At 37.4% G+C, this 11,578-nt stretch overlaps 1 protein-coding gene across 1 annotated transcript; it reads left to right on the forward strand.

Annotated features, from left to right (window-relative positions):
* The first annotated feature begins 3,922 nt into the window (after nucleotides 1-3,922).
* LOC103338460 (Leucine-rich repeat protein kinase family protein) lies at nucleotides 3,923-7,768 on the forward strand. Its single transcript, XM_008241665.3, has 2 exons — nucleotides 3,923-4,200; nucleotides 4,398-7,768. Exons 1-2 carry the CDS (start codon nucleotides 4,071-4,073, stop codon nucleotides 7,619-7,621), a joined length of 3,354 nt encoding a protein of 1,117 aa, XP_008239887.2. The 5' UTR covers nucleotides 3,923-4,070; the 3' UTR covers nucleotides 7,622-7,768.
* The last annotated feature ends 3,810 nt before the right edge of the window (nucleotides 7,769-11,578 follow it).

Raw genomic sequence — 11,578 nt, forward strand, 5'->3', positions numbered from 1 at the left:
TACTAGAAGATTCATTTAAACTTAACAAATAGGCATTTTGTTGCAATTTTACACTTCAAGCACAAACGATGTTTCAAAGGAAGATGCTGAAATTAGTCAAAGCTAATTGTTCATGACACTTTCGCTGCTCTCCGAAACAGAACAACCTCAGGCAGCTGCTTCTCCAAAGCAACAATCTGCCACCTTAATATAACTCAGGTTCCTAAGCTTAATAACCAACTACAGTCAATTATGACTTGAAACTCTCCAATATTACTGCTGCTGCCCATTCACTAAGTTTCATTAGGCTTTCGTTGTCCTCGAATTCAAAGTAGCTAGCAGAAAAAGTTTGTAACATATCAGTTTGCACACTATGGCACATTGAGCAGACATAGCACAAAAGTTTGATCCCATTAGTTTCTTGTGCATTGCAACAAGTGCAGTTAAGGAGGTTATGATATGGATGAGAGCAGTACAGGGCCATTTAAGCCAAAATGGATTTAGGGTATGTTTCTACTTAGAAGCACTTTTTCTAGAAGAACCTCTCAAACACATCCTTGGTATTAGAATTTTGGACATGGGGTTTAGGGTTTTAGCTATAGCATGAACATAGTTGATAGTCATAATGTGAACTCTTGAACTTAATTTCTTTATTCATATACTATTATGGTCCAGTCTCCAGTCTTTAAAGTATAAAAGTTTGAACACGAAACTATGAGTGCATATTTTAGACCAAAATGATCACAACTTTCTGCACACGGGTGGGGTGGGGATTGTTGTACGTAATTGACCATAGATTAGCAATTAATAATCTTATAATTAATGCACTAATTGAGTTGTATTTTGATTAAAAACACATGATTCACGGATCTTGAACGTAGTTTGTAACACAAACCTTTAGTGTAGTAGTGGATAGGCAAAAGTTGAGGAAGTAGTGGTTTTGGTGTTACAATTGGGTTAGGCTTACTTTGTTCTTAATATATGTGGTTTAGCTAATCTATTTTGACTTTGAAATTGAATAGCTGCCTCAAACTTATCTTGATCTTGCAAAGTTTTCAACATTACGATTTGGTAAATTATATGTTTTGTCTCTTCTTTTAGGGATTTTAGATTTAGAGAAAATATCATCAATTGTGCGCCGTATGGTTACTATGATCTTGTTTCCAAGCGTCTGAAATTTATTAACTAAAAATAAATTCCCTTACAAAGTTTCTGTGATCTTGTTTCCAAGCGTCTGAGATTTATTGACTAAAAATAAATTCCCTTTCAAAGTTTCTGTGATCTTGTCTCGGGTTGGATTATTGTCCTTGTTTAGATTTCTTTAAATTGTCTAGTTGAATAATTGAGCAAGTCATGAAAAAAAGTTTGACATTGATTCTCTTCCTTTCCGAACCTCAGTCCAAATTCTCTGTTTTTGCATGCTAATATTTAAATGCACAAGGGCGGCCAATATGCACCAAATTTCAAATCCAATTATAAAATATTTTGCAGAATTTTTGGCTGAGAGCTATAAACTAGATGGAGCTATATATATATATATATATATATATATATGATTAAAATCTCTAAACTCATCATCTCAATGATTTATATAAATATAAGAGGCAAGAACTCAGTTTCTATATGTCCACATTCGATTACCTCATCACTGCTAGAGGATAAGTGCTAGCTTCAAAACATTTCATTATCTTGTTGTCAGACGCTTAATTTCTTGTTAATATTAATTTATCTAGTGGCAAATTAGAAATTAGCTATCTCTATAGTCCAACAAATGAGGGGGGTGCCCATTTCTTTATTTAATTTCATTTATTTATATTGAAATGCTTAAGTTTGAGTCTACACTGCTTGGCATTTTCTTTATTTTTATTTTTATGAATTTGAAGGGTTCTTTTATGTACAATAACATGAATATAAAGGCTTCTTAGAGGACCATCATTGTATTTATATAAAATAAAATATAAAATAAAAAAGCTTTTCAAAATGATTAATTAATTTTCCCATTGTGAATTTGTGATCACAACACTCCAACTAGAACAACAAAGCTCTCTCTCTCTCTCTCTCTCTCTCTCTCTCTCTCTCTCACAGATTCTCACCCAACAAAGATTAACATAAACAGTTGACAAAACAGAGTCTTCCACTTTGACTTTGAATTTATTAATTACTTGATTAAAATATGCTTTATGATATAATTAAATCAAGCAAACAGTGACTGCCCACGTCCCCAAGCACATGTATACATGGAATAGTTTCCCTAGCTTTGCCGTGAACCCAAATCAAAGATCACGACTGTTGGCCAACCCAGATGATACTTGCATGGCCCACTTACCTTTGAAAACAAATCACAAGCCTCTCTCGAGGACATGCCATATCATATCTTGGCTTAGAAACTAAACAAAACCATGAAAATGAAAACAAATGAAAAACATCTTCTTTGACCGGTTACTTTGATTTTCAAGGGTTTACATGCAGAAGCAATTTACAAGTCTTTAATGTCATTTTCTTGGAAAATTTTCTGTCTGCTTTGTCTGGGACTTCTTTGCTTGTTTTGTATAGAGTATGCGATATGCTTGTCTCAACAGAAACTATTGTTGATAAAAAAAAAATAGATGACTTAGATATCACTTTTCCTTGAAGGTACGTTTGGGTGCGCAGAAACAAATAATTCTTCTGCAGAAATAGTAGATGTGCACAGTTGAAGAAGACCAATAAGCAGATGTGCTCCTTCTCAGATCAGATAGTCAAGGTCCCATCTAGAAGGTTTTTTTGTGTGGACAACCTCTCATCTAGAAGTTGTTGGCAAGTATTCTGCTATTGTCTTATGTATAAATGGTTATTTATTAATTATGTCACTATATCATAAGTAGCCAAAGATTCTGATTTTAACCATATCATTGTTGGCTTCATTTGCAGTCTTTATTTATTTGTACAGCTTGTATTAGATCAAAATGAGAAGTTATTACCAAAGAATTATTCACATAATTATTTTCAGGGTGTACTTATTTTTTCATGCAGATTATCAAATAATTATTTCATGTTTGCCTCTCCTTTTTTAAATTCAAATCTGTGTTAGGTGAGCAAATGGGCTTAACGAAATCGACTAGAGCGGATGTGCTCCCCACTTTATATCCGAGTTCGAATCTCCTTATCATCTGTATAAAATAAAATAAAAAATCTTTGTTAGGTGAGCCACCAGCTTTAGCATACGCAAATTGTACCATATGCTTGCTAATGAAATTGTACCCTGCATTCCAAGATTTGTCTTCCTAAGATTTGACAACAATTTGGTTACAAGAATCATCATGCAAACTATTACTATTATTAATTGGATTTTAACAAGAAGGAAACGGGTCTAACTCAACTTCTATGTGGAGAAAATTTTACAGCAAGGGTAATTATGATTTTCCCAAGGGTTTTGCATCAAATTCCAAAACCATGGGTGTCCTTTGACTATGAAAATTATTATTCCTTTTGTCTAACTTTGTTTGGGTTGGTAAAGCAAACACAACCAACAAAATAACCTTATTTTCTCAATTATATTATTATTTATAGCATATGATTTCTCCAAATACTGCAAATAAAAATAAAATAAAGAAAATGTCAATTCTAGAATCCAAAACAAACAAACGTGAAAGCATATAAGACATGGACACGGGACTCTTCTTTTCTGTGTATTTTCTTTCTCTCTCTCTCTCTCTCTCTCTCCTGGGTCCTGAGTCAAATGCCAAGCCGGTTTAGGTGAACCGGTCAACATGGGCGGCTCAACGGCCCCTTACCTCATTCCCAGCAAGCAATTCTTGTATTAGTAATAGTAGAGCTTTCACTAATCAACACAATTAACCAACATCGTTAACATTTTCAACCAATAATCAATTCTCTAATATTAAATTAAATCACTTAAATATAATTAAAAAAGAAGAAGAAAAATTTGTTGTTCCAAGGCCTGGTTTCGTGTAAATATGCAGGCTCTGTCTTCAAAGACATTCCAACATGTTCAACTTCCACACGCACATTCATAACCTGTAAATTATAATTCTTTAATTTTTTTTCTTCTTGTTTTTATGAGAAAATTGTTCATGCGACTCTAGCAATTGATGAACACCAAAGCTTTTGCAAACAACAATCCGAGAGGCCAGAAGATCATGCACTGCTCAACCAAGGAGACTAATTCATGGGTCATATTGTCTTCCATATTCTTAGCCCTCCTTGTCTTGATCACAGCAGGTACATGTTGAGATTTTTTAGATTTTTTTTTATATGGGCAGTTTTATTTTCTGTTTTTAATTTAAACCCATGTGATCGTTTCCCGATGATGATTCTTTACAGCTGCAAATATGTGCAGGCAATCATAGGTTAGTTTTTCGAGGATTCTGTTCTGTTTATAATAACAAGTACAAATTTGTTGTTTTTGTCTTTGACAGAAGCTTCTGTTGTTGCCGGAGATTCTCTAGACACAGACAGAGAAGTTCTGCTCCGCCTTAAAGCATTTCTGCAACAACGTAACCCAGTAAATCAAGGCCAATACTCACAATGGAACCAGCACAGCAACAACCCCTGCGAGTGGCATGGAGTTACATGCAACAATGACACGAGAGTCAGTGTCGTTGAGCTCTCCGACAACGAAATCACCGGTGAGATTTTCCCAAACTTCTCGGCACTCACAGCACTTTCACACCTCGACCTCTCCAAAAACACCCTAAGCGGAGCTCTCCCAGAAGACCTCAGTAAATGCCACAGCCTCAAATACCTCAATTTATCACATAACATTATTGACAGTGAGCTCAACTTAAATGGATTGAATCAGTTGGAGGTTCTTGATTTGTCTGTCAATAGGTTTAATGGGGATTTGCAGATGAGCTTTCCTGGAATTTGCAATAATCTGGTGGTTGCTAATATTTCAGAAAATAACTTTACTGGTAGGATTGATCACAGCTTTGATGACTGCTTGAAATTGCAGTACTTGGATTTGAGCGCAAACTATTTTACTGGAGAGATATGGAATGGATTCACCAAGCTTAGGGAATTTTCAGTAGCTGAAAACTATCTTAGTGGGACTATTTTGCCGTCCATTTTCACAAATAACTGTAGCTTGGTAGTTTTGGACCTGTCAGAAAATGGTATTTCTGGTGGAGTTCCAGCAGAGATTTCAAAATGCCAGAGGTTGGTCATATTGAATCTCTGGGGAAATAATTTTACAGGATCAATTCCGTCTGAGATTGGAAGGATTTCGAGTCTGCAAGCTTTGTTCTTGGGCAACAACAGTTTCAATAGAGTGATCCCAGAAACCCTTTTGGATTTGAACAACTTGACCTTCTTGGACTTGAGTAGGAACAATTTTGGGGGGGATATACAAGATATTTTTGGGAGATTCAGACAGGTGAAGTTTCTTGTATTGCACTCGAATTCATACACCGGCGGTATATATTCGTCTGGAATTCTCAAGCTTCTTAATGTTTCAAGGTTAGACCTCAGCCACAACAACTTTACAGGTCCTTTACCAGTTGAAATTGCTCAAATGCGAAAATTGAAGTTCTTGATCCTTGCCTACAATCAATTCAATGGAACTATACCACCAGAGTATGGAAGCATTCCGTCCCTCCAAGCACTGGACCTTTCCTTCAACAGCCTAACTGGTGCAATTCCCAGCACCCTAGGAAACTTGAGCTCTCTGTTGTGGTTGATGCTTGCAAACAATTTGCTAACTAGTCCAATTCCACAGGAGTTAGGAAATTGTACTAGCTTGTTGTGGCTTAATCTTGCCAACAACCTGCTCTCTGGTCCAATCCCATCTGAATTGACAAAGATTGGGAAAAATGTTAAGCCAACATTTGAAACAAATAATCTGGACAGTGATCAGATCATAGCTGGATCAGGGGAATGCTTAGCAATGAAGAGATGGATTCCTGCAGATTACCCTCCATTCAGTTTTGTGTATACAATCCTCACTAGGAAGAGTTGTCGAAGCATATGGGATCGGCTACTTAAAGGAAATGGCCTCTTTCCCATATGTGCTGCTGGTTCTGCAGTAAGAACACTTCAAATCTCTGGTTATCTTCAACTTAGTGGGAATCAGCTTTCAGGTCAGCTACCTCCTGATATTGGTAAGATGCAAAATTTTAGTATGATAAACTTGGGTTTCAATAAATTCAATGGAGAACTGCCTGCAAAGATTGGTCAGTTGCCACTTGTAGTGTTCAACATCAGTATGAACAATTTTTCAGGCCAAATCCCAATGCAAATTGGGAATATTAAGTGCATGCAGAATCTTGATATGTCCTACAACAATTTTTCTGGCACCTTCCCTGTGAGCTTAAACAGCTTGACTGAACTAAGCAAGTTCAACATTTCATATAATCCATTCATATCTGGTGTAATTCCTTCAAGTGGGCAATTGGCAACATTTGAGAAAGACTCTTACCTTGGTGACCCCCTGCTGCAACTTCCACCCTTCATTGACAACTCCACAGATGGACGAGCAAAGAAATCAAATGTGAACCTAAAAAAGCCTGCAAATTTTGCTGCATATATGGTGGTCTTGGCTCTACTACTTGCTGTCTTGATATGTGGATTTGTGTCACTTGTAGTCTGCTTATTTGGGAAGAGCCCTGCAGAGCAACCAGGATATCTGTTGCAGGAAGTCAAATACCGGCATGACTTGGCCTCAAGTTCCACCGGTTCATCACCATGGCTATCAGATACCGTCAAGGTCATTCGTTTGGACAAAACAGCATTTACACATGCTGACATTTTGAAAGCTACGTGCAATTTTTCTGAAGAGAGGATATTAGGGAAAGGAGGGTTTGGGACGGTGTACCAAGGAGTATTGCCTGATGGGAGAGTAGTAGCCGTGAAGAAGCTTCAAAGAGAAGGGCTTGAAGGTGAAAGAGAATTCAGAGCTGAAATGGAGGTTCTTAGTGGAAATGGCTTTGGCTGGCCTCACCCAAACCTTGTAACTCTTCATGGCTGGTGCCTTTATGGATCAGAAAAAATACTAGTCTATGAGTACATGGAAGGTGGGAGCTTGGAGGATCTTGTGTCCGATAGAGTAAGACTAACATGGCGCAGACGCGTTGATGTGGCGGTTGATGTGGCTCGAGCCTTGGTGTTTCTACACCACGAGTGCTTCCCTGCAATCGTGCACCGGGACGTGAAGGCTAGCAATGTGCTGCTGGATAAGGATGGAAAGGCTAGAGTTACAGATTTTGGGTTGGCAAGAATAGTGGATGCAGGGGATAGTCATGTGAGCACAATGGTGGCAGGGACAGTTGGTTATGTTGCACCGGAATATGGGCAGACATGGCAAGCCACAACGAAAGGGGATGTGTACAGTTATGGAGTGCTGGCAATGGAGTTGGCAACTGGGAGGAGGGCAGTGGATGGAGGAGAGGAGTGCCTTGTAGAATGGGCAAGAAGGGTAATGGGAAATGGACGGCTCGGATTCAATAGATCTGTGATACCAGTTATGCTTATGGGGTCTGGGCTTCTTGATGGGGCAGAGGAGATGTGTGAGCTGCTTAAGGTTGGCATAAAGTGCACAGCCGAGGCACCACAGTCAAGACCAAACATGAAGGAGGTGTTAGCTATGCTAATCAAGATATCCAGCACCCAAGGGGATTTCAATTATGGTTCCCCTCCTCCATTTTGATTTTAAATTCTAGTTTCTGTCAAAAAAGTGTTACATAGTTTGCAAAGTAATTTTATTTCATACTCAAATTTTATTTCTGTAATTCTTCTTGTAAACAAACATGATTCATTATGCTAAAGAATCCCCTCAATTTTGCCCATATATAAACTCGTGTGAAGTGCTACAAATTCTGTTGAATTTTACCATCAAATTGTGAAACATGTTTTTCCATTGATAATAGCATTCTATTAATCTGATGGACAAAAATATAACATCAGTTTATTTACCCTCTTTTTTTTCAATATCCTAAAATACTCTAATATACTGAGATTGCAATTCAAACTCGAACGTAAGAGAGTGGGCACGCTACCATTGCCAATTGTCAATTGATCCAACACACGTATGATTGCTGCTATATGAGTAATGCGCAGAATTGGTCTGTCTCCAATCCAACTGATTATAAGTTTGTCACAACAGCTCTTCTTTTCCCCAGGAAATTTGATCAGGAGCAATCAAAAGGTTTGTGATCGTCAAGTAAATTTATAATTAACTAGTACTTACGGGCAATTATAATTTATGACTACTTATGATATGTATATGTTATGGTTATTTTTAAAATATATTTGTGTGTGGTTTGAATTGTACCTATTCTACAAAATATACATATAGAATATAGGGGAACTGGGAACTGGGGAGAAGTCCTTGTGTGTTGTGTTGATCAGTAAAGGTATGATTGTGAGGGGAATTGGGGACCAGGAAAGCATGAGAGAGATAGAGAACCTCCCAGCAAGAATTGTATGGGGCATATCCATTAGCTTCTACCATGGCATATTCAGAAGCAGGTGCGAATCTTGTACCTATGAAAGGGCAGCATGAACTGATCCATCCAACATCATCAACATACGTGGATCAGGAGGAGAGCAGATAGTTTGCATTGGGCGCGTGGTTGTTAAATAACAGTGCAGTCCTCCTAGGCAAGGAGAAACATTGCATTGCATGCACATAAAATATATCACACATGCTTTCTGCTTTGCCAAAGGAGAATTGCCCTGCCATTCATTCCATGAAGGCTTAATCGATCATGTCATGTTCATCAGATCCCCAACGAAGTAACAACTTTTTCTCAGTACTTCTAGATCTTTGTTTTCCAAGTTCATAATTTTGCATACATGATATACCAAAATACTCTTGAGAAATGTAGTAGAGTACCTAACATATTACTAGACAAAACATGTCTACCAAGATACCAAGTGTCTAAAGCTCTCAACACGTACGATATATGAGTAGCAAATATGCTAGGTGAAACATATCAAAATACTACTATCCTAATGAAGTTATATGCCAGGTGAAACATATCAAAATACTACTATCCTAATGAAGTATGGTTATGATCCTCATCATCAACATGCTCCGTCTCTGGTGTAATCAGCTGTAGGTGGTACAAACCTGGGAACTATGCTTGATATTTGTTGCACAATTTTTTGTAGATAATTTTGAGTTGCCTCCCGAGCTGTCCTCTCCGCTACCAATTGATCCTCCAATTGTTGCAACCTAGTCGATGATGCTAAGGACATCATCAACTAGGTAGACATCATCGACTAGGTTGCAACAATTGGAGGATCAATTGGTAGCGGAGAGGAAAGCTCGGGAGGCAACTCAAAATTATCTACAGAAAATTGTGCAACAAATATCAAGCATAGTTCCCAGGTTTTTACCACCTTCTAGCAACACCAGAGACGGAGCATGTTGATGATGAGGATCATGACCATACTTCATTAGGATAGTTTTCTGCAGATAACTCAACATAATTGACAACTCCCCTCGAACCTCTGTAACTGCTGCGTATTGAACTTCGCCTTTATTGTTGTAATGGCGGTCCTTGCGTGTGAAAGGGCTAATGCCTTTCCTTCGTACTTCTCACCTCACGAATCATAAGCTTTGCTTTACAAGCCATTCTTGATTTCCCTGCACAACAACATCATACATATGGATCATTGGTTACCCATATTTCATATGTACATTACTCAAACTAATACTTTCAAGCCATTTTAATATATGTATATTCATATGACAAAACCATAATTGTTTTTAAGCCTCTTTTATACTCTCCACACTCTGCTGTTATCTACATTCCCTTCTACCAAATGTACATTCCATTCTATCCAAAAACCAAATATCACCCAAGTGTGAAAACAATTTCATGAACCACGGATCCACTTGATATAGGGTTTGGGTGAAATGGCTACAAGAATTACTCCAAATGCATCAATGCCTACTAAAATCTACTCATTACCATACTCATATACATGTCCTAGTCATATGCAATACAGTAGCACACATGGAACATCAGTATTGACAGTTATGGACTTTGTGTACAAATTAGACACGTCAAAATGTTACTGCAACTGCTAAACCTAGATGGATGAACTTGAAATTTCTAAACAGATAATGAAGCCCAATAAAATACCATTTTCAGACATATATGAAAAGCTGCAAGTAAGGAAATAACAACAAAATTTAGCAGGTTTTATAGCACAGGGAAGAGAAAAATCCCACGCCAACTAACATTAGTATTTCAAAATCACATAATTAACCATTAAGATAGGAACGGTGCAAAATATCCTACTAGGTGTTGAAACAACAATGATAACAACAAATTTACTTATGCATTATTACTCAACAGCTAATTTAGGGCCTAGGGAGGTAAAGCTGTGTTATAATGGAATAGCCATTGCCACCACCTAAATATGCATCATAAAATGGAACTGAAAACAGGCATCACAAACGAACCAATCCTAGATGACAAATAGCAAATTGAGGCACTTTGTCGTCCATAGAGCAAAATCAATCAGACCAATAGAAGTTTCATCCAAGCATGAAGTAATTCACAGTTAAAATACAGAAATTTCCAATCTCTCTAATTACTAAACTTCACAAAATCAGTCACATGTTAGTGAAATTATCCTTCTCAAATGAAAATCATACAAAAAGACAAACTAGGTCAATAACAAATACAAAACCCACCTTAGAATCACTCCTTTTGTGCACAGAACCGAATTGGAAATCCCAGAAACACCTAAAGAAAATCACGAATTTTTTCTGTGACAGATTGAGAATGAGGAGAAAGTATGTGAAAAAAGTCAGATTCGAAACCAAGAATTATGGTTTTTTGAGGCCCTGAAGGAGCAGAGGAGAAGAGAAAGACGTCGATTCAAGACATGAAAAGAGAGGGAACTGAGACATCGTTCAAGGGAGAGAGCATTTAACGAAGAAACCCTCTCTTTCACCGTCAAGAACCCCCTCAACAAACCCTAACATTGACTGCAGAGAGAGAACGAGAGAGTGCTGCTTAGGTTTTCGCGACAGAAGGAGAAAGAGAGTGGTGGTGGTCGATGGAGAGAGAAAGCGCCGAGAGAGGAAGAGAGAACCGTGAGAGAGAGATGAGACAGAGAGAGAAGTCAGAAGTGTTAGGTCGGCAATCAATGGCCCAAAATATCAGACCAGTTTAAGAAATAACTTAGTTTGTCTCCCATCCCACGTGTATTTTGTGTGATATTTTATAAAATATATAATATTACTACTTAAAAATATTTCCTCCACCTATTACTAATTAATTTTGAATTGAATGATTTGACATTCTTTTTTATTGTAAATGAAGCTTCATTCAGAAAATTGACCCAAGACTCTTTAATTTTAGCTTTAAATTGTGTGCTGTCAATAGGATTAAGATTTAAATCAAGTCTTTGGTGGTTACGCTTAAGCTTCTAATTAGTGTCTGCAAGAAAATCATATATAAAGTGAATGGTTTTTCCAAGCTAGCATAGGCGGAGCTAGAATTGTAGTGATCGATGGTAGGCAACATTTCTTGACAGACAATAAATAAGGCACCAACGTTTTATATATTTGGTTTTTTTCTTCGAATTTTGCTCTTATGGCTAAGCTGCATTGAACTTGTTGCTGGACAGCACCTGATAGAAT

The sequence above is a fragment of the Prunus mume genome, linkage group LG7 (genome assembly GCF_029339155.1).
Source record: "Prunus mume cultivar Tortuosa linkage group LG7, ASM2933915v1, whole genome shotgun sequence".
In the NCBI taxonomy this organism is placed as follows: Eukaryota; Viridiplantae; Streptophyta; class Magnoliopsida; order Rosales; family Rosaceae; genus Prunus; species Prunus mume.

What these genes read in the sequence shown, in the direction of transcription:
- LOC103338460 (XM_008241665.3), top strand. Translation starts at nt 4,071, where the DNA reads ATGAACACCAAAGCTTTTGCAAACAACAATCCGAGAGGCCAGAAGATC. An exon ending in CCTTGTCTTGATCACAGCAG is followed by an intron (nt 4,201 to 4,397) that starts GTACATGTTGAG and finishes TGTCTTTGACAG; the next exon opens with AAGCTTCTGTTGTTGCCGGA.